The following is a 25,033-nucleotide window of genomic DNA, read 5'->3' as shown; positions in this document are numbered from 1 at the left end:
AACGAAAAATGCAGCAAAAACGGGAAAACGTGATACACAAAGTTGCTCGACTCGGTTACCTATGAAATGACTGAGATAGGCCAATGTTACTGGGTATGTATTAACTACACTAATTAGGCTAGGTAATTGCCTAACAAAGATTAGTCTGCAATACAAACCCGGTTCTATTAGTAGAGGATTACTGCATATTAGTACAAGGTAATGAGCTTATTAGTACAATACAACCACAGAGTACACGTATTCGTTATACGTAATAACTATTGTATGTCACGTTAATAGATAGACTTTGAAAAGTGCAAAAGTTGTGTTTCTAGCCAGTTCATCTAAACTATTTATATATATATAATACATAAACACTTAATCTTCCAGTTCTAATTTCTTCTTGAAATTTAAAAAATATAAATTTTCACCTACTACCTTATATTGTATTTATTATATTTGAAATCTTGGTTAATTTTAATTATTATTTTGCTTTTATGTTAATGTATTGACATCCATAAAATGGTTATACGGGGCCTGGCCAAAATCGATTTACTGGAAACTTAAACTTAATTTAAGTCAAATTGAAATGTAAATGGTTAACATAATACGAGACCGGACTCTACGTCTATGGAGTAAAGAGAAAGAATAAAAAAAATATTCACCTATTATCCACGATCTTGGAGTCAGGAGGAGGTGTGCCGCTAGTGCTGGATGTAGATTTAGCGCTAAGATCGAGAGGCTGCTCCAGTAGAGTTGGAGATGACGACGTCGGCGCCTTATCTCCCCCTTCAGGCGGCCTGGGGAGAGTAAACAATTAAAATAAAATTGTAAAATAATAAATAAAAATAAAAATACAACAATGAGTTCTTTTAAAATTGAAATAAATGACGATTATAATCTCAATCTCATAACAGGACAGACAGAGAAATTATAGGGAATACACCAATTTAATCAGTATTTATATATCTATTTTGAATACAGATGAGACTACCGGTACAAAATTTTAGTATTGTCCAGAACTCACGACTTTTTGGATCTATTCTGTATATATAGTAAACAACTTAGAATACGATGTTTTCTACTTGTTTTCTCAACTACTTCCTCATAACTGAAAAGTATTCATGCCAAAGTTTCGCAATTTCTAAATTCTGTTTTTAAAAAACTATTAAACAATTTTAATATTTCTGTATTATTACTTTAAAAGTGCTCTGAAGCGAACGGGAGCGTTCACATTCTCGTTAAACTATCACTGAAAATATGGATATTGATGGTGAAAAAGTATTTGGAAACTTTACAAACAAAATATGAAGTTGGTAGGGTTAAAATTACTCTACATTCATAAGTTGCGATTGCTTACTAAAAATATTATTGCGTTACACATTATTTAGTTTCTTGTACCTAAGCGTAGGAGCACTTTTTAAATAACCATCTCGACGTGTTAAAAATATGCAGAAGTTTTATACTTAAAATATTTTATTATCCTATAAGTATCTAAATATGAAAATGTCAACTTACTATTAAAAGAGATCACATTATAGAATCACGAACATGTATATATTTTATTTCAATATAGTACAATACAATACAATAAGCTATTTTAAAAAACCTGAGTAAATATATATATATATATATAGATATTTTTTGTTTTTCAACCGAAGTAACTACTATCACAACATTGGATCAATTAGGTATGTAGCTTAGAAGTACAAAACATATTTTTATTTATAATAATTCATAAACATTCATATTGAAATACAGCATGAAAAATACAATATTAGGGATTATTAATAACAGATAGTACCTATGTATATATTAATTACCTTGTCTGATATATAAAATCACAAAAACAGTCGTACAGTTTTATTAAGCCCATATCTAAGATATCAATCGTATATGTATCAATAAGAATATGAAATCGTATATGAAGCAAAATTTCGCATGCGTGTTAATACGAATCAATTTCTTGAATAATTACATCAATTCTATGCTAACATCACTTTTAATGATTATAATGAGGTCCATTCTCAACTGTATACTTATACTGTATATTTTGTATCTATAACTTGATTAAAACATAGTAGAGGCACTTGACGCATTTTTTCCGTATACAAAATTTTCATGCAACCTTCATCTGTGGTTACAGTTTATTTTTAGTGTTTATTTAATTATATTCATTAGTAAACTCGAGATAAAGATAGATATATTATACGTCAAATAAAATATGTATCGCATTATGTTATATTTTCAGTAAAATAGCGGAATGATCCTTGTCAATAAGAGTAGGTACACAAAACGTTGTTTTTTCAGCTTTTCTTGTAGATCATCTGTGAATAGTACTCTGTTGTACGACCTTAACCTCAGACTTTGCCGAATAAAAATTCCTTTTTTTATTAGTAACATGCCATTAATTCAGGTGTCTGTATGTATACATATCAACGTCATTCGATAATATTACTTGTTATGTATACGCTCCTACGTCTATATGTCTTTCTGTTGCAAATGGATTGTTCTTTTTTATACAGATCTACTCAATCAAGGGATATGATTATGGTCAAAAACTATTTATTTCATATGTTTCAACTATGCTTAGAAATTAGATAATAAATATAAGAACTCGTAATATTAAAAAAAAGCAATAAATAAGTACTTAAAAGAAGAACCCTTAAGACTTAAAAACACTACCTAAGTACATCATTTGTTTTATTTTAAAATCGATTTGCTTAATAGGATTAAAAATAGTTAACAGGTTGTTCTATGCAAATGAAAGAAACTTAAAAGAATAAAATAGTAGGTAGACCGAAAAAAGCTCTAAGCTGTTATTTATGCTAATTATAAAAGATTTTAGAAGCAATGTTTACCGTTATACAACTTAAAGCGATGGTGGAACGTTACGAAAGAGAATGAAAGTAGAATAAACGTGGTTGAATTGCACTGCCTTTTCTGGGAGTCTGCGTGCACAATACAGTGCGAAAGCGATTAGTGTTGGTTTGAAACCAAATTCTGCCGTAAAAAGAGCATCCGACGCTGGTTTGGGTATTTGAAATAAAGAGCAAATATAAGTATAATAATACAGATAGGTAATGAAAATAAAGATATCTGATAGTACCTACATTTTCCATCCGAAAAGAAGATGAAGAAAAAATAGGTAGGTAGTTAGATAAAGAACATATACTAAGTAGAATAGAGAAATACAGTTCATTTATTACCTTTATTATATTATATATCTGGAGAGAAAAAAACCTATATACAGATATAGAAGTAAATATAGTTTTATTTTTTTGTACAAGTACTGTAGTAATAGTACTATCGATAATAGTATATTAATTATGAATAGTTTAATAATGCAATTATTAGTTAAATTTTAAAACCTCAGTAAGATATAACTAGAAATATGAGTCGATAACAATATAAAAATAGTGAATTTATAATGAAAAATAATGTTGAAAATAAGGAAAAGTCAGGAGTCACTTGTAACTATAGACTCGTAATTTTACATTCACTGACTAGATAGTATGTGTTTATTTGCTTATGTATATTTAATGTCTGTTTCGGTGTTATTACTTTAACCTAGGTTAGGACGAACTGCACACCAATTGTTTTTGGAACGTACTTTTGTCCTTGCGTTTGTCACATGTGTTAAAATAATTAAAATTTGAGATATATTCGTCCCATATGTTTTTTGTAATAACAAATAAATACATTGTAGTCGATATTAATATTATACAACGTTAAACATCATTGTCTGAATTCTCATGGGATATATTAGATAAGACGAATTAAAAAAAATATATACTTGAATAATGTTGTACCAATGTGTTTTTATATAATTTTTTATAAACTATTTAATCTTCTAGTACAATTTATAATGTTCAGTTTACAAATCTCTGATTCTTTTATTAATAAATATTTACCTACTTAAATATTTTATAGCAAAATACTGTATTTATTTTAGTAAGTGTCGTATTTATAAAAGGAATGCGCTTCTTCTTAATCTTAGTAAAATGAGTGATCCGAAATAATCAGAAATGGCGCAGGCATTGGTAACGTACTACATTTATACCGGGGGAGGGGTACAGTAGTAATAAGTACCAGTAGACCCATTGCGAGTAATGTACCACATCAGGGCGGTTGCCCTAGTATAGTATAGTGGTTAATTCCTGTGATCTAACTGACCTGAATTCATGTTCATACTCTCATCCTTTACTAATGCCCTGCCAGCGTATACCTACCGTTTGTACAGACATGTTCACTATACTATTATAACCCTTTAAATATATATCTATACACTATGTATACTACTATACACAATACGATAATTTCCTTTCTGAAATTAATACCTCCGTTTAAATGTAAAATGTTACTCACAACACTTTATCAAACTTTTCTCATAATAAGCCGTTGAAAACTTACAGTTCTCAACGTTAACAACCAACAGATATTTGAAATGCTTTATGTTAAATGTCGATGTTCAAAGCCGCCATCTATGCTTTGCGCCATTTAATGAATAGGAAACATTGTCGAACTGTTCAGGTGACTGGCACTATGTGGACCATACGATATGAACACGATACGATGTTATAATTTCACTTATATAGAACTATATATTACTAACATTTATAACAGGGACACTACTGTATTAAACAATGTTTTGTGGCTCAACAATAAATGAGACAACATAAAAAAATGGCTCATGATAACACAAACCGTAACCAGAAGATCATATAAAGAAAAAAGAAACTGAGACAAAAAGAAAACAATTGTATTAAAAATACTAAAAACAACAAATAGTATAGTAAAATATGTATGTAGATATTGTCTATTCATTGTAGGAAATACACAACATAAATTATGTGTAAGATTAAAAAGGAAAATCAACTTCACTATAATATCGATGCGTAATGTAAACGTGCAAAATTTGAATAAAATTCTAAGTAACCAATGTCATTATAAAACTCTTAGAAAACATAGATACAAAACAAATCAACAAATAATCCATTTTTATAGAATAGACCAATTAGGCTTTAATTAGGCCAGGTATAAAACACATATATAGAACTAATTACATAATTAATAAACTAAGTCTATAACTACCTAATTACTATAAATCTACATGATTTATATACTACAATAAACAGCTACTATTAATTACCAATTTGTTAACACTATATCGATACACATTCTCGTTTTAATATCATATCTGTATCGTTCACAAATAAACTGCCAGAGAGACATTTATACGAAAAGCGTCTGCCCGCATTCATACTCGACCGTGGCGTCCTAACAAAAGCACCCGCGTGATGTTATTGTGGTATACGTCTTGAAGGTGACGCCTATAGAAATTATTCGATAGAATTTAGTTCATGTGGAAGCGATGTCTGTTTGTTGTTGTTTAAAATACGTATCTATACGAAAGTACACGAACGACGGCGGATTCTTTAAAGTAAAAATGGTTTGATCTATGCAAATAAATAAAATTGAAGTGTCTGTTTGCAATTTCAAATTAACAGCTTAAATTAAAATTAAGTAGGTATACACGGTACCTACATAGAAAAATAATTTCAAATATTTTGGTCTGCCTGTCTGTTTATTTTTGGTAAACCCTGAAATGGGTAGACCGTTTTTGACGGGACTTTCACTCACAGATAGTTATTATTTTATAAGGAGTAACTTAGGCCATTTTAGAAAGTACATTTATTATAAAAAAAGTTAAATTCCACGCGGTACAGATAGTCTTCTATATAGTGACTGTAATGATTTGTCATCATAATCAATGTAGTTTTTATTAAGTTAGGTAGAACAAAAATTTGTATTCATAAGTATGATTGTTTGTATCGGTCTGGGTGTTTTCTATAGTATATTATGTATGTATTTACAAAAATAATCTAAGTATTCATATCAGTTGTCTAGGACTCATAACACAAACTTTAGCTATCTTAACTTGGATCTAGATGGCGCTGTGTGAATTGTTCTGAGATTATTTATTTATTTGTAGTTAAGCGTCTACCTACTATAGTCATGGGCCTAAAACATTTTCCTATGATTTTTTCTCCAGGAAATTGACATCCACAAAGGATGTCCATTATCATTTGTGATTATAGAATATACATATGCAAATAAATCATTAAGTCCTCAATAAATTAAGTGACACATTAGATCCATTTGAGACCACGAAAGTATTTCCGTATATTGAGTTCATATTCTGCGCACGTTTCAAGGATTCATCTTTATTTACAGCAATGAGAATTGCCATATATTTCTTATACCTACTTTATAAAAAGAAATACATGTATTTTTGACGACCTCGGTGGTTTAGTGGTTTAGTAATCCGCCTTATCTACTTCCGATGGTCGCGGGTACGATTCCTCTCTCGGCACAAACATTTATATTAATGAGTATGATTGTTTATATTGGCCTGAGTGTTTTCTATGTACCACGTACATAAGTATTTACGAAAAAAAAATCTATTTACTTGTATCAGTTATCAAGTACCTATGACATAAGCTTTACCTAGCTTAACTTGGGTCTAGATGGCGCTGTGTGAATAGTCCTGAGATTATTATTACTGAGTTGAATATGAGAATTGTAAAGAAATTCATGCCTTATAAATAGATAGACTTCCAGATCTATGTTATTGTTTATTTAAAGGTAAGTAATCTTAATGTACTCAAAGAATATCTTTGTCACTGAAGGTGCTATTACTCTCCATATCAGTATACTTATATGGGGTTTTACTCATATATCTTATTAATAACATTAGTGATAGTTGATGGCAAAGCTTTTTATGATGGAAATTAATTCACTGTGATAGTCACTATACTAATATCTTAGTGATACTACATTAGTACCCATTTATTTAATACGTAGGTTACAAATATACTAAAATGTATAACAGAGTAGTAGTGGCCGATCACTCCAAACCCTGCAAGTTAAATGTATAAGCCTATGTCACTTTATAAAATATATATTTGACACAATGAAAGAAATTCTCGAATCGGTGTAGTGGTTCCGTAGTTTACTGTCCTCATAAACGTCCATAAATGTTCTCTAAATTAAATAAGAAAGCCTAAAATTGGTATGAAATATAGACTAAAAGAAACTTACCTGTCGACCGGAGGGCGACTCTGCGCGAGTCTCTGCATCAACCAAACTTGTGAGAGAGCAGGTGGGACCAGCCCGGTACCCAGTGCAGCTAACGCAGCTATCATCTGCTGGAACTGGACACACATTTCGCTGTAGCCCTGCCGTATTACAGTATTATATATGTATATAGAAGTAAGACAGCTTATTTATAAAAATACAGGAAGATTATGAGATTGTTAGTCTATTAGTTCATAGCCTGATGATAATATAACCTGATGACAAGTAGAACAGTGTGACAGTAAACAAACATTATTTAGTTAAATTGAGATTAATGAATTTGAATCAGAAATAATGAAGTCTGATGTAGTTATTAGGAATGAGTATACCACGGGTATTGTAACATATATTATGAACTGATGCTGTTGATGCGATGGTAACCACTTTCCACCAGGTGCTACCAGTGCTATTATCAAAATTGTATTTGTTCATATACAATTTTGATAATAATAACGATATTTTGACGGCCTAGGTGGTCTAGCAGCGCAGCGCCTTACTTCCGAAGGTCGTGGGTTCTATTGCTCGCACGGTACTAACATTTGTATTCATGAGTATGATTGTATCGGTCTGGGTGTTTTATATGTACATATGGATTTATAAAAAAATAAAATATTTCAGGTATATATGTCAAACTTTATTTAAATTGTTAGTGCGATATGTATTTAGCAACATTACTACAATTAATATTAGTAGGTACATTAAACATTACTTCTATATTATATAGGTATAATAAGGAGCTAACCTGAGCTATGTTCTGTGGAGTTGGGTCCTGCAATTGTAGTTGCAATAGATGTTGAAGCAAAGGTGATGTTCCTTGATTCTTCGCACCCATCGAGTTGTTGGCTTCTAACAAGCTTTGCAAGTGTTCCCAGCTCACCTGAGCGATCGCTTGTGGATTCTGCGCTTGCAGCTGCAGCTGCAATAAGTGTTGCAGTAAAGGGGGAGCAGCTCCAGGGCTCTTTGCACCCGAAACGGAGCTGCTGTCTGATTCTGAAGCAGGACTCTGCAACAACATATGCTTTGTAAAGAAAATTTAAGTGATTCCAAATGATATAACATCTAGCCAACTTAGATACAGATAGATAATTATGAAGGATAGATAACATTATCAGATTTAGGTGTTTTTAAAAAATACAAAACTATACTTTTATACCATAAAACATTCTACTCAAAATTTTATTGATGATATAATTGAGGAAATATTAATTAAAAGTTAAATTCTATATGCAAAGTAGCATTTGCATATTGATCCATGATCATACATAGCTATATTAGGATAATCATATATCAAAAATCTGGGTCACATTCTGCAGTTTAAATGGGACCATTATATTTGAATTAACTTAATTATTGTAAACAGTACTTTACAATAGTGTCTTAAGGTAAACACATAGGTTTTAAGGTAAGTAGACCTATTTATCTAAAATATTTAGTTCGTTTACGTTACCTTCATTCATTTACGTGTGCATTAACTTATCGTTCAGATTTCAATTAATCCTTAATAATTCTTATCATTGACTGGAGTTAATTAAAGTAATATTTCTATGGCATATTAATATTTATCAATTTACGACATTTATTTACGCACGTTTCGGTTTTAATTAAAAGGAGTCATAATTAAAATGACGGCGAAATATTTAATATTGAAGTTGTGTGAGCCGCAGTGAGTTCGCAACGTGACACTTTATGTTATCTAATGGAGAATGTTTGCGAATATCTTTCTGTAGTATTTTGACCTATATTATTAGTGAAATACCATGGACAAGACAGGAATATATAAAGACTACATACTCATTAAAATTGTAGAGGAAAGGGCAAAATAAAATTGACACTTTACCTTATGGTTCCGTAACTTAAGATTAGGAGAGAGAAAGAAATGTGCTACTTTACTTAACTACCTAGATATGAAGGCAAATAAAACTGATATTACTTTTAGATACTAAAATTATATTGGTTTCATGAATTTATTTTCTGCCGATTTAGACTTTGTACCAATCATCTATGTAGTAGAACAGAAGTCTCACGTATTTCAGACGCCAAACAGCTTACTCTGTAAGTTACGTTTGGGTTGAAGAGGAATAATAACTTAATCCTCAAGAATGGACTATTTTTGAGGATTAAGACATTATCCCTCAGCTTGTTTGCTATTTCCAACTTTATGAAAAATATTAATGTTGTTTAAATTTTTCACATCTATCAAAAATATAAAATATAGTCCCAAGTAGGAAAGTCTGTCAAATCCTTTGAAAATGGTACGTCACGTCAATTTCACTGCACCGTCTAGAAAGACTTTGTTATTTTGTACATTCCATACAATACTGTACAACATTTAGTCTCTTAATTGAAAACTATTTGAAGATTAACAATTCAGACTGATACTTATCTAATGACCGTTTACACCATTACAGATTACCAAATCATTTGGAAACATTACCAAACACACTATTACAACTTTGAGCGATATTTAACTTAAAAGAGAGGTTATGATACATAATAAGATCAGGTACCTATCTTCAAAGTCAATATTCAAACCAGAACTTCAAACTTCGGCATTATTAAACTTTCGTGTCAAATAAACATTATGAATATTAACTATTTTAATAATGTGTCTTAGACACGAAAGTTTAAAAATCGGGTCTTAACACGAATAATTTTATGGTAAATAATGATATTTACCTCTCTCGACGTTCCGACTACGTTGCACTACCCGTGGTCAAGAGCTGACTGCAGTACAGCTATGTCAAAGTCGGTAGGTCCCAGCAGTTTTTTCTACTACCGTCACTAGACAGTCCATCCTTTTGTTGGACTTTACCATAAAATGATTCATTAGTTAAGACCCGACAAATTACTTTACTAATATACGTTGGTATTTAGCTCCTACTTATTAGTAGCACTAAATGCACTAAAAGATCGGTAAGTATTACTAGTTATTTGTAGGTACACACCTACGTAGATAACGACAGTTTTAATATTAATAAACATATCAAAACTGATGCTATTTTATTAAACAACTTACACACGACACTAAAATCTCAGGGACAATAACGGAGAAGTGGCGGGGAGAGAGGCGATCCAAGGCGCCTTGTGTGTAGTGAAATCGATTTTAATCTAGTCACAACTCGAAATATCGAACATAATTGTAGTGTTCTGTATGGGTCGATTTGATAAAATGACGTATGACGTGTACCTCAAATATATATTTTACCTACCTAAAATTTGTACCTAAATATTAAATAAATCAAATTAAAAATGGTTTATTCGTATAGTACATTTCAGCTGCTTATGAACGTTAATTTTTTTGTAAATATTATTATTTATTTCCTACTGTCCAGTTCAGTATACAGAATATAACCATAGAATGATAAAACAAGAGTTTGACTCCTATAACTTGCCTCCTATCCAATCAATGTACCTTCATTATAAGTTGCTATTTTTCTTTATGTTCAAATGATTTCTCTATACCAATTTTCGATTACGCAAAACTTATAGGTAGCCATAGTCATTGTTCTATCGAAGGTCGATTTTGATGCGATAATTTTGCTGTCAGATCTGAAACGTATTTTCCGCTTGTTTCAGTGTCAATTGCCTTAATTAATGTTAGTCATTAACGCTATTTTATTTAATGTGCCACGTGACGTATAGGACAATGGATTTATTTTTACAATTTTTTGTATCAATTTTCCTATTGCAAAGCAAAATAATACTAATAGATAGGTACCTATAGGTGTTGACGTGCGATAAATGTACTGTATCAGTGATGTAAGATATACCTAAGTACTGCATCACTACCTATAATTCAGTTCTGAACTATAGTAGTTTGAAGATAGACATATCTACCTATGATTAATACTGATTGGCCTGTTAAGTAACAGCGTACGAATGCATGACAGCTTAGTTCTCAAGAACATCATACATTGATTTTGTGATGTCTACAGTGCAGTTCATATACCTACATAGGTAATGATTAGACAACTAATAGAAATATTTAAATAGGTAAATTTTTCATAAATACATACACTAGTGAACTATCTACTACCCTATTGATTGCTCATACTTCTAATTCATCCAATTTATTTTACTATTAGGTATATACATTTTATTATAGTTGATCTTAAAAAAATATCAATACCTAATGCTTTTTTTTTTCGAGTAGCGGATGTAAGCACGCTGCGGAACCAGCTGAGTGGAGGCCCTTTTAGCTCATAGCGCAATATTAGCTTTTAAGTTCTTTAATATTGTCCACTTTGTGTTAAGCTGTGCTATATAAATTATTTTTATCATTATTGTGTACATAGAAAATATTCAGACTGATACAAACAATCATTCTCATACAAATGTTGGTCTGCTAAAACCCCGTAATACCACCCAGGCCGGAAAATAAAAATAAAGTCTATAAGAAACGTTCCATTAGAGAAAGCACTCTAATGTAATGTTTCGTATGGACTTTTTTAAGTGGGTTGGTAACTATAATAGTAATAAAACTAAAACACTGATGGTAGGTAAGTAGTCACCATGGTCAAGGTTATTCCATGATTAGATCTACAGGTTTGTTACGTCGTCCTATGTCGCAGTTCTGGAGAACTAAGTTGACCTATGCAAAGTTCACATTTCAAACCAAAATACAGTTTACAATTCACAAAGCAGGATCTAGTCCCAAGCTAAGCAGAACTTGTGTTATGGGTACTAGACAACTTATATAACTAGTTAAATACATTTGTTTTGTAAATACATACATAATATACAGAAAACTCCCCGTAATCGAAGCTGTAACCATTGGAAGTAAAGCGGTTTCAAAAACCGTTTGATCAACGAGACCGTCAATTGAAGTAACATGGCGTCCGAAATATGTGAGACAGATTTTTTTTATACCACGATGGTGGTAATCAGGCGTATGGTTCATCTCAGATGAACTCTGATGGTAAACGGTTACCGTAGCCTACGTACGCCTGAAATACCAGGGATGTCACATTCGCGGTGCCGACCTCTACGAAACCTTAATACCTTCTTGACTCTACCTTCTTGAAAACACCAAGCTGTAGTCTCTCAAAAAAATCTCGGTGAGTACTTCATTCCAGAATGAAAGTGTATGTGGGAGGAAGCTCCTCTAAAACCACACTGTCTGAGACTAGATAGGTTCCAAACTGTGGGAATGTTGCGATGAAAATGTAGCTCTAGGCATCATTTCGAACAATGATGAGATACCTAAAACGATTCTGTCACAAAATTCTTTGTATCTAGGCATTTAGGGTAATATAAAAAATTTGACGAACACAAATTACTAATGGCTTATAGATCATGGCCGAATAAACAACTAGGGTTATAAAATAATACCGTACTGGTAAGTGCGAATGCGCAAAACTGTTTTACGTAGCAAGCGTTGGTTGGTGTACCTACAACTAGTTTGGCTCACCTTGGCGTTTTGCTAATCATGTCCACCTTGAATACTAACTAACGGATTGTTTAGCCATCGTATGATGCACATATCTATACGACGTGTATTAATACTTGCCTACTTACATAAAATATTAGGTTGCCGCCATCTTGGTGTTTTGTTTCCTTTTCCTTGATTTGATTGATATATTGTTTTCTTAAGGTGATTAGGTAATTGTTTTTGCTTGGCAGTAAGATTGAATTTTTTGCTGTGTTTTTATCAACTAGTAGGTATACATGTAGGCTACCTACTTTATGAGGAATAAGAATATATGCTGATTACCAATATCTATATAAGATTACAATAAACAAATCTACACATCTTTGTTAGATACAAATAGTTACTATTTCTTTTTAATACAGCCAAATGTGTTAAAGTAGTGTAAGTGGGTGACGGTCAACAATCATCTAATCTTCTTTTGAATAAAAAACCATGTAGGTTTTTGGAATAACCTCAATAAAAATTCTATGTCTAGTTTCGAGTTGCTATGGGATTTTTATTTATTGGTAAATATAACATAAACTGAAATATTTACTGGCCTTAATAAATATAGAGAAGAATATTCACAGTTCAAATAACTACACTAATTGGCAGTACACTAACAATCATTTGCCTCTATTTTTTCTAACTCGTTATCAGCGACAGCGGTGTCGTCGAACAGCTGCTCCCATTATTTGAACTTGTGTAAAAAACTGGCTACATTATTTACCGCTCGCCAAATGGTGGGGTCCACAACACATTCTAATTCTAAACTCACGGCCTCGACCAATAGCGGCCGAGGACGAGTCAACATGGCGGCCGTGGGAACCGGTTAATGGGCCGTTTGAATTTAGAATAGTATTTTTATTAATGCGTTTTCAACAACAATCGTTTTAGTTTTCCTAATCATCTATTCAGTCGATACTGGGAAACCAAAATTTAAATGTATGCATAAAATAGGTTTATAGTTAGAAATAACAATATACCTATATATATATATATATACCTATAGGTACTTAGACAAATAAATTGACAGCTAATTTTAATAAGGTCATCAAGGTTTTCAATTGTTTTGTTAGCCATTGTTTCAAAATAATGTAATTTGTATTTTAAATTCTTCGGTTTGTTTTTTAGTAGTAGATAATAAATGCTGTCCTTAGGCAAAGGCATGACAAGGTCTAAAAATGTTCGAATCATTTGCATGTTGATTAGCAAACCTAATTAGCTAGCTATTACGTACATAGTTAGCCGTGTAATTAATTCAATGATTTTTAATATTTTTAACTAGTAGATACGTAAGTAGGCACGAAACTAATTTATAATTAAATACTTAGTATCTGCTTAGTTATATAATAATACATTTAATAGTAATATATATAGTAATAGCTAGAATAATAGTGTTATATGGTAATGTATGTTTGCCTACAAACACTACGTTACCTATGCAAAACTGGAATTTATTAAAATACCTATATACTCATACCATAGTCTTTTTGGTTATTATAATTATCAGCTAGGCATTTGTTTTAATACAATACATAGGTAATAGTAAAAAATCGAAAGATATTATAATATCCTTTACCTATAGGTAAAGGTAAGCAATTAAAATTAGAAACATGCATCTAATAATCTAGTAGACATACCCAACAAATTATTCTGATGACTACTATACCTAGTAGCAGAATTTTCATTGGTCTGTTTTCATAGTTAAAACTATGTATCCGACAAAATAATTGAAGCTGTTGTATAAAGTTTTATGACTACGTTACAATATATATAGATAGGTAATTAATAATTATAATTGCCTAATAAATATTACATTTAAGTTTTTGAAATGTATACAAATATACCTAGATAGTTAAAAAGCTCAGGAAGTCCATAACTTTATTCAAGTAGACAAAGAATTAAATGAGTATATTTTCTTATTACAACTATATCTATAAATATGTAACTGACCAGAAATAAAATATTTTTATGAATTGTTAAAATACGCATGCAGTCAAACGTTAGTAGGTTAATACAGCAGTGTACAGACACGTTTCATGTTTCAGACCAGTGATCAACTAACCATGAAATCGCTTCATGCTGCGTTCCCTTCCATTTCACACTAAAAAAAAGTAATAAAGCACTCACAAACAACAAAGTAACTTGTTTTCATTTACAACATATCCGAGCACAAAAAGCACACACGATTTTAAAAACAAAAAGTATGAAAAAGACAACGCTGCGTTCTATTTTTAAAAATGAAATTTTGAAACGTCAACTGCGCGGGCTCGTTTTTCTTTTTTTTCATGAACGGCAATGATTAGTAAAGGCGTTCATACCACGAAGCTATTTGGCGGCACGTGTTCAGTGAGGGGAGGGTCTTGCACGTGAATTTTCCGAGGTTTCCACCCTCTGCGGACCGCCCCTGTAGGCTTTTCTGTCCGGCCTATGCTGTTTAACTGATCGACTATAAAGAGCCATAGAGTGGTACTGCGTTTTAATTTTTACATATATTAATTAAATTATGGTTTTATTTTCAATTAACACTTTCAGAATTAAACTTGATAATTGTGACATGACATTTTTATTAATTTATGTGAATGGTCTATGCGTATTCCTAACAATCACATGAATATATTCAATAGATATAAACAAAAACGTGACGTAAATTCATGAGTAGATAATAATGAAATATCTTAGATGTTTCAGTGGTTATAAAACACATTTGCAATTAGGTGTGTCGATATAATATAATATTACTATTAGTTTGATAAATAAGTTCTCGTAAATAATCGTGCTTAAATATATAGGTATAGATGGAATGAAATAATTATCTAAATTAAATGCCATAAACACTACTTTTGCTTCTAAATACTTACTATGATCACGTGAATCACATTGCATATTGCAAACAGAATAAAATGTCGTAAAATTTCTTCAATTAAATATGAAGTTAATTTTAGTCCTAATATGACTGTGGGTGGTAAAAGTTTCAACTATGTATGTTTGTAACTAATAGAAAGAGTATATTATTGTCCATTATCGTAAAATACTAAGTACGTGAGGTAGAATATTACCTGTGATATAGTAAGTGCTATTTAAATTTTATTATCATCCGTATATTTTTTTGTATCTGATGCAATAAAGTATATAAACAAATTAAATATAATAATATGCAATAAGTAATATGGAAACAAAATACAATAGTATGTCTACATTAGAGAGGTATAGGTAGTGCAAAAAAGATAAAACTATAAACTCTACCTATCAAGGTTTCCCTTACGGCTAAATCCCTTACTGGGAAATAACCTATAGTTATTTTTAAACTTCTCTCGTAAATTTAAAAGTAACTAAATACCTACCTTTATTTGCCATAAAATTATTCGTGTTAAAACTCTGTTAATATTATAAATAATAAAGTAACCTATGTCAAAAATGACAAACGTTTTTATAATTTGATAACCAATGATCATTACATATGTATGTAGGCATATTCTCCTTTATGAAGCAGGAAAATATAATTTTGTAGGTATATCAAATGCTAATTAATATGATATGTAATTCTATGAAAAAAAAAGTAAAAATATCTTATAGAACGATATTAAATATACTATACGTGTACTTATTTTACGCAACAACGGTGCTTCCCGTGTAATTATTACTTCTTTTATAGTGATGTACTTATATAACTGTTCAATGATTAATTCAATTCGACCAGATAGTACGATGAGCTAAAGTTGTTTTTATTTTAAATATCGCTAACTAGAAACCATTTGCAATAAACGATATTCATTAGAAAAACATGATAGTAAAACTGCAATCATATTTACTTTACACTATTGCGAATAAAATTATATTAAAATCATCTTTTTATTAGGATGATTATAAAAGAAATTCTATTAGTTTTTTTACCATTTAACCATTCATTACCTATGTAATGTTTTAGATAACTAGAAAATAGCAACGTATTAGATAAGTATATAAGTACGTTTAATTTCTTTGGAACGTTGAATGACAAGTTAATGCCTCTCTATTACTCAAGTACTTTTTATTTATTTACTTCTATGGTATATTTAGGTAGTATTCATTGTATATTGTTACATTATTGTAAACATATTTACTCAAATTGGATCTAGATAAAATATGCTAGATATCGTTCCATGACTATATAGAGTTAAGCAATTTTTATTTAAAAATATGCAATACCAAATACCAAAGTTTAGCTATGGTAATATAATAAAGTAATAAATTTGATAAAAAATATTTTATATTACTATTTCATATCTTTAGTCTAGATGAGACATCAAGGTAAAATACAAAATAGTAGAATATTACAAAATAGTAAAATATAAAGTAAATTACAAAATTATTGCCCAACGACCTGTCCCTAGCTACCATACTCACTTTAATTTGTTATATTACCATCTTAGTGGATGAAGTAAAAACCCATTTCCATTAATTTGCATTTCTTCTCAACCCAGCAGTTTGACTATTGCAAGGTGTCAGTTTGTATTAAGATTTCTATTAAAAAATGTGATATGGTAAGATAGAAAATTATTCAGTGATTTAAGAATTTAGAAATAGTTGAACTATCGTATATTTTAGTTATATATAAGCATTACGAAAGTGCATTTCTATTTTTTTTAAGTGCAGAAACAATTTGAATCAGTAAGTGAAAAAATTACGACGAAACTAAAAAACAATAAAGGAGAGCATTAAAATATAAAGTCAGAATGACCTCTCCTCACCTATCGTTGTCCAAACACTGCCTACTTTTCACGCTGCACGCCTACACGCTCAGTATTTTAGAAGCAACACTCGCGTTTATGTGAATTCGACCCTACCTCACAAACAATAAAGCTTAAAGCCGTAATAACACAATCCTCACGCACCCCTTCTCTTTCCCGCGTATTAATCAAAATACGAGTTTTCTACTTTGACGTGGAATCGTAGCAAATGGATAAGGCATTGTTTCGTAAATTGAAACTATGGTTTGTCGAGCAGCCATGGTAAGCTGACCTCTTCCTCCACCCTGTTATTAGGAAAAGCTCGCTTCGAAGGAAAATTTCTATGGAATGGTATGGACCTAGTTGTGCTGGTCTGGTGTGGTTTAGACAAGGTACATAATTACTATTGTAGGCTAAAGGGTTTACAATAATCTGTTATTATGAACTGACAATGATTAGAAATGTTAATACGGAAGGATCGTTTTTGTTATTAATTACAATGGCTGGTTTAATCGTCCATAACAAGTACCAGGTATTTACTGCGTAGGAATATTTTAATACCTAACATTAAGTATTGTCTTTTGTATCAATTTTCATAACTTAAGTACGTATACGAAATGTACTATTAGATATATGTCTGTACTGGCTATAAAATTAATAAACAAACGTGCACAATTGGATAGAGTTTGTTGAAATAGATAGGTCTATTTTTATACCATATGAAAGTAAATTTTGTTGTTATGAAATATATTGAATTGACTCTTTAGTCAAAAGATTCAATGATAAACGTGGGGACAAAATGTCAGATGTTACCTATATCTATATTCACTGAAATTCCAGGATGATTGAAAGCTATAATATTTTTATCGCATCATAACGTTTCATCAAAAAAAAACTTTATAATAAATTAATACTTATGAGAAATTTGTTATATATAAAAAAAATTAGAACTATACTTTCATATGCATTTATTAAAAAACTGTTTATTAGTGTAATTTTTAATAACCAGGTTTTTACTAATGCATCAGAAATTTAAATTTTATTTAATTGTACACCTATAATCATTGCTATTTAAGACTAGACATACTATATGTATAGATACTGTATATATTTATGTACTCAAATCACAACTTAAATATGAACGTAAAATATGAGTTATTGGTCACAAATAACTCATATTTTACTGTTAGTACGAATGCAATTATTATTATTACAACTCATATTTTTCGCTAATAATATAACTTACTATAGCAACATATAGCAATTACCAAATTTTCTAAATAGACTCATTATTTTTAGTTATATCCTATATATATTATCTTTCTTCTTTATAATAAGTATTACTTCAGATTGACAACCTAATAATACTATTATCGAGTAACCCACTGAACGAATATGTCGAGTTAAGTGTCTGAATAAAAATTAAATTTACATGTCTATTAGGAAGAAAAACAAATACTCTATATCATTCATATAAATTATTAACAATACCATTATAAATACTTAATACAGTTAATAAATCATTTCCATTCGTGCTTATGTTTTTATTTACATTATTAAAGTACTAACGCAAGTTGATTGTAAGTCATGCGCAAAAATAAATAGACGTTTAAGAACTTTACTGCCTTATAATAAAGGTAATGTAAAAAAATGCGTTCGTATGACGTAATAATCTTACTTTATGCTGATTGCATGTTTGTATTTCATAACTTAAGAAATATATGAAGTGTGTGAAAAAAAAATGAAGGTTTATAATCTGTACCTACGTGTGCAAAGTCACCCGACTTGAAACGGAAATTTATCACACGAATTAACTATTGTGAATACAAATTTCATTATTAATTGCACAAACAAGTGAAGGGCACGCATTTTCTCCATGGTTTGCTTGCTATTTTCGCTATACCAAAACTATTATTAAAAAGCAGAAACATTTTATTTTTGTTTGCAATTTGTCAAAAATTGTATTCTCCAGTAAACGGCTATACAAAAATATTTATTTTAATACAAAATAGAACATCTCAACTCCAATAACTGACGCCTTACTAGTACACAATATATACTTCCACCAAGTGCATTGTATTGTAGTTAAACAGTTCCTAGTTTTTGATCTTCATATTTACTACTAACAATTTTAATATCAATCAGAATTACTATTACATACTGTTATTGTGCTGTATCTATTTTTTTCACAAAACGTAATAATTTAGTATGATTGCTACATGTGTGGGAATACGGAACAATAACTCGTTGAACTCATCAATGCAGCTTCCCATTGTAAGAAATGTATGCCCAAACTGTTTTTTGTGTAACCACACGCATAGATTTATACACTATACAGTTGAAATGTCAATTTGTTAGTTCCCATGACAAAAAACGGAAACGGGAAACAGATATTTCATTCTAGGATTGGCGAATGTTTGTATTTTTCTAAAATTCTGATCGTAGAACGGAGAGGACTAGTTAAAAAGTTATGGGCCGTCAAGCAAGTAAATAGCGAGCGATCAGACTTACAGGTTGGTTTCAATTGTTCTGCACTCTGGTCTATACTGAAATATGACAGTATAGAAGCTATTTTATAACAATATATTTATTTTTATTTACTTTAAACTACACTGAACATTCGATGCATTCTATTTCAGCACATATAGTTTTCTTCATTGTTGAATACTTACGATTGCTATATCAATCAGATTCTGGCGTTACGGAGACGGATATAGTATTTTCTTATCGACCTAATTAATAAGTAGGACCGACCATAACCATAATTATATTTTTTTAATTATAGGGATAAAAGTCTAATCACAAGTCTCTCTCTCTCTCTCGACTCTACCTTACCACCAACAAACCAACAATTTCGATATAACTATAACAAACAGCAACACAAACCCAACTATACCTAACAGTAATTAGAATTAGTGAAAGCAATTAAAAATTTTGATCAAAAAGGTTTTAAATGAAAATACTATCTAATATATTTCAATATTTTAGTAGACGTTTGTTTATTATTAGAACATAATAATAGGAAGAATTTCAATTTAAAACGCTCTATCAGTTCGTCATCTTATTGTATAAGAGATACCTATTTGGAAAAGATTATAATGGTTAGCATAATCATATACCTAGTTACATTTAATTTAATACATCACATGATTCAAAATGAATGCACCTCAGCAGCCTTGACATTCAATGAGCGGTGATCACTCAACAATGAGTCACGAACTAAACCTCTAATACACACTACACGTTAAAATATTAATCTTTATGGAAATCTTCCTATTATAAATGCAGATTACTGTAATTATAATATACTAGGATATTTAAATTTAATGTTATTTAAAAAAAAGTTATAGAAGATTTTTCGATTTTTTATCATTAGAGAAAATAACAAATATTTGGTTTATAAATCAACAAGTAAGTTACGAAATGATGTCACTATAGGTACTTATAGTAGGTACCTACCTAGTATATATTAACAAGAAAAAAATATCCATAAATACACAATGAACAGCGGACGTCACTCCGTTTATATAAAAAAATATATAGTTAAATATAATAAAATATCGGTACCTACTCGTATGACCTGAATTTTTCACATTTATATTGATAATGTTTATTTTATATTATTATGAGTAAGTAAGTCACTACTGTCACTTAGTGTAACTGGAAAATAAAATATTAGTCCAACTATATATTTTAAAATAAAGAACGTTACATTTTATTCTATATTGTGCTATGTTGGTCGAAATTTTCACAATGAGTCACAAATTTTCATCATTAGATATAGCAGTCAGAGGTATGAGAGAATAAACAACTCCCGACATAGTAATATATTAGAGTTTATGTGTAAACCTGTTATTCGATTTTGAGGAGGTTTTTGATTCAACAGTACAGTGACGATATTTATGATTACCGGCGATTAATTTTAGCCTAAATATAGGAGTAGAATAAATAATAATTAGACATAATTCTAATTCAACATCTTATTTTTTATATGTTATAATATTTTATACGATAGGAATAGCAAATAAGCCAGCTCGAAACCTAATATATCCGTAACACAATCATTGTATACATGTGGTTGCCATTAATTTAAACGCTTCATCTAAGTTTGAACTCTAGACACGTTGAAATAAGATAAAGTGTAACATTGGCCCGCCTTTTGTGAACATCTGGTCAGCTAATCGTCCACAATCTGGTTCAAGGTTCGCACTCTTGTTATTGAGTCGAGAAAATTCGAGCATATTTGTAGTTTACTGCTCGGTCTAGCTACTCGAGGCTTACCAGGAACTACTATTACTACCTATAAGTTTAGATTTTATACATATATCATATCATTACTGCATATATAAACATTATAAACCCATTATTTAGTCTTATGAAATTATATATACTAATATTATACAGAAGACTATTGATATTCTGTTTTTAATGAATAAACTCAAATAATAGTTACTTTATCGAATGGAAAAATCATTTAATCTACATGTTAATATATGTACATATACCACGCACGTATAACAAAATTGATCTATGTAGTTACATATAAAAGTAATAATTGAAATGTTTTATTTGTAAAGGATAAACTCTACTAATTTAAATTTCTATCACACCCAGAAAGTAACGTTACCCACCAGAGAGTAAACAGTCATTTTAATAAAAAAAATTAGAATTTTTTATAACTTTATAGATTATTATAATTACAATAATACTATTATAATTATACTCGTGTGAAGTCGGGGCGGATCGATAAGTTTTAAAAGAATATTTCCCAAACTTCTTCCCAACTTCCGCCTACAATTTCGTCAGCATAACTGCGATTAACTGAAACCAGTGGCCTATAATAATAATAATAATAACCTAGGACAATTCACACAGTCCCATCTAGTCCTAAGCAAAGTAGAACATGTGTTATAAATAGAAAACAATTGATGGAAATAATAACACTTTTTTATAAATGCATACATGTATATTAAATTGAAAACACCCAGACCAATTCAAAGTTTCAGAATCATAAAATACAAATATTTGCATCGTGTGAAGAATCGAATTTGCGACCGTCGGAAAAACCGCAATTTCACTGAGGCCTTCCCATTTCCTATTTCAATGTCTACATTTAATTTCTCTATACCAAATGCTACTTAAGTCTATGATAAGTTCAATTATAAAATATTTAATGAGTTAGTTTAATTTTAAAAATACGACGAGGAGTTACTTACTGTCGCGCCGCCCGCTTGCCTGCCGTCCACTGCGGCCGTTTCACCCCTCTCTCCATCGACACAAAAATAACATTTGTCTGGTGGTTTCCAGTCTGCTGGTTCCTCGGGCACTTCCAACTTTGGCTGTGTTGCTGGTCTTTTGATCAGGCTCTCTAGTATTGTCTCTGGCCGCCTCGTCTTCTCCGGTTCGGCCTCTGTCTCCGGTTCTAGTTTCGGCCTGTCGTCTTCTGGCGCGTTGATCTGCTCTATGGTCTTTATTTTGAGCGCGGGAGGGGGGTCGGTGGCAGGCATGGATTCTTCGTCGCTGGATCGTTCGGCTTCGGTGCGCTTGGGTACTAACGCGTCCTGATATAGTTTCCATTTTCTTCGACCCATCAACTCCTCCGCCACCCGTTCTAGACCTGAAATTAAGACAAAAACTTTAATAAGATAAACAAATGCGTATAGAATGTATGGGAGTCTCAAGAATAAGAGATACAAACTACCAAACTGCGTTTAAAATAGGTTGTAGGTATATGGAAAACAATAATATTAAACTGGAAGTTTTTGAAGTAGCTTCGCGTTTGAAAACTTAAAAATACTACATACGTAATGTAAATTCTTAGGTAAGTATGTATTATTTTGAAGTTTTCAAACGTCATCATAACTCAATTTTAAGACACACAATCAAACCTTACATCGTGTACTAACCTAACGAATAACTCATACTAACAAAAATAACGAATTCAAAACATTAACTTTACTTTACTTGCTACTAATATTATTATCAGTTTTGTATAGTACGTACCCAATATGAATCTATACAAATTTTAAATAAATTCCAACAACAAGAACTTCTTCAAAACTTACTTTCAGATCTTGAACAGATTTAAAAGAAAAATAGTATAGTGAAATCACATAAAAGTCCGCTAGTTAAAAAAAGAAGAAAAATCGTGGGAATACAATATCACAATGGAAGGAGATACGCAGTTTAGAAAATATCTATAAAATAAAAAAGAAGATAAACAATAAAATTATAAGAACAATATTATTAATTTTAGAGAACTTATATTTAATGTAGAGTATATAAGATGTTCCTATACCTACCTATATATTTATCATAAAGAAAATACTGCTAACACAAATTATGTATATTTTGTACTCTTTGTTTAAACTCAGCTATGCTTTGTAGGTCATTTTTTTCCATTATTCCCTCTATTTCACATAATCTATCCATATTTAAAACTCCTATTCTTCGACATCCTCTCTCTTTATAAGCATAATAAAATGGACACCATTTCAGAACCGAATAAGTACAAGTGTAATTAGTAAGTATTTTGAGCCTATTTAGTTTTAAACAATTCATTCCAGCAGCCCAGAATTCTTAATTTACCTAAACTAAAATATTATTCAAAGCAGTTACAAGTTTCGATTAAATCGACCAGAGGAAAAACGAACGTATGCTTATAAAATTACATTCGTGATTTAAAAATATACCTAGAAATGGTCATGTTTACCAACATTAACATTCACCAAACAGTGCAATAAACACTGAATATTTTATGAACACCATTAATAATAATTATGAACAGCTTTTCAAACTATTAAAAATACTGCTTTCACATGACAAAATGTCGACGAACTTGTCACGTATGAATTTATTAGCTACGTTTGATGTTTTCGTTTCGCTGGCGACTAATTATAGAATACTAATTACAGACTATGGTAGTTTAATGCAAAGATAAATTTTGTATCGCTACTGCTGCACAGTTGTGGATACAGGAGTAGGTAGGTAATAATTACTTTACTAAAGAAAGTTTAATAATATGGTAATTTCTTTATTACAGTAATATTTATATGTGTAGACTTATTTATGCGGATGTTAATATTACCTAATAGTATGTATAAAATAAATAGATTCTCTTTTTATAGGATGGCAATCGAATGGTGCGTCCTTCTGCTTTAACGGTATACCTACGCTGGCGGGCAAGAGCGGAGTACAGGATGAGCATGAAGTCATGTCAGTTAGCTCATCGTGGCAAATTCACTAAGAATTAACGACGGTTCCTAGAGAGGGTTGTTTTGGAGAATAACCTACCATGGTAGATAAGTTGTACATTATGTCCTGTCTAGATGAAAATACTCATTAATAAATACACACTGAGTTGATTGCATAATATCTGTGTAGGTAGGTATGTATATCTATAGCGTTCTTGTAATTAAGTACGGAATAATCATATTTATCGACTCTACATTTTATTTACTAATTAATTTACAATTTACTTTTTTCATATTTCTCATTATGTTCCTATCAAATTCCTTATAAAAACTTGCCTACTCGATTGAACTATTAAAGTGAGAAGGGTGCAAATATTTGCATACGACTAGTGGCCATAATTTATTACCGCACTATCCACTACCGTTCAAATCGTACGCAATGAGTTAAATAAATTAACAAAAAACCTGCAGTTTTGTATTGCATTCATAAACCATTCATTGACTTTGTAAAAACGCAACGCTGCCTATAGCATCCGTTTATAGTGATCGTCAACATTTTTATTGATTAAACATTTTAATTATTAAAATAAAATTATTCA

The 25,033-nt window shown here is 30.6% G+C and overlaps 1 protein-coding gene across 5 annotated transcripts in view; it reads right to left on the bottom strand.

The window, feature by feature from the left end:
* LOC131841299 (mushroom body large-type Kenyon cell-specific protein 1) overlaps positions 1-25,033 on the bottom strand; it is a 164,890-nt gene that overhangs the window by 10,962 nt on the left and 128,895 nt on the right. For 2 of the 5 annotated variants that reach the window (XM_059189617.1, XM_059189620.1), the window contains 4 exons: positions 22,458-22,858; positions 7,862-8,122; positions 7,084-7,220; positions 645-779 (listed from right to left, as the gene is read on the bottom strand). In XM_059189617.1, coding sequence (XP_059045600.1) covers positions 645-779; positions 7,084-7,220; positions 7,862-8,122; positions 22,458-22,858 — 934 coding nt within the window. The remainder of the gene's footprint in view (positions 1-644; positions 780-7,083; positions 7,221-7,861; positions 8,123-22,457; positions 22,859-25,033) is intronic. The other 3 variants (XM_059189618.1, XM_059189621.1, XM_059189622.1) reach the window with 3 other exon arrangements.

This window comes from Achroia grisella, unplaced genomic scaffold, assembly GCF_030625045.1.
Source record: "Achroia grisella isolate CSIRO2021 unplaced genomic scaffold, CSIRO_AGI_Agris_v1 utg1576, whole genome shotgun sequence".
NCBI lineage: Eukaryota > Metazoa > Arthropoda > Insecta > Lepidoptera > Pyralidae > Achroia > Achroia grisella.
This window is presented reverse-complemented; position numbering and strand designations above follow the sequence as displayed.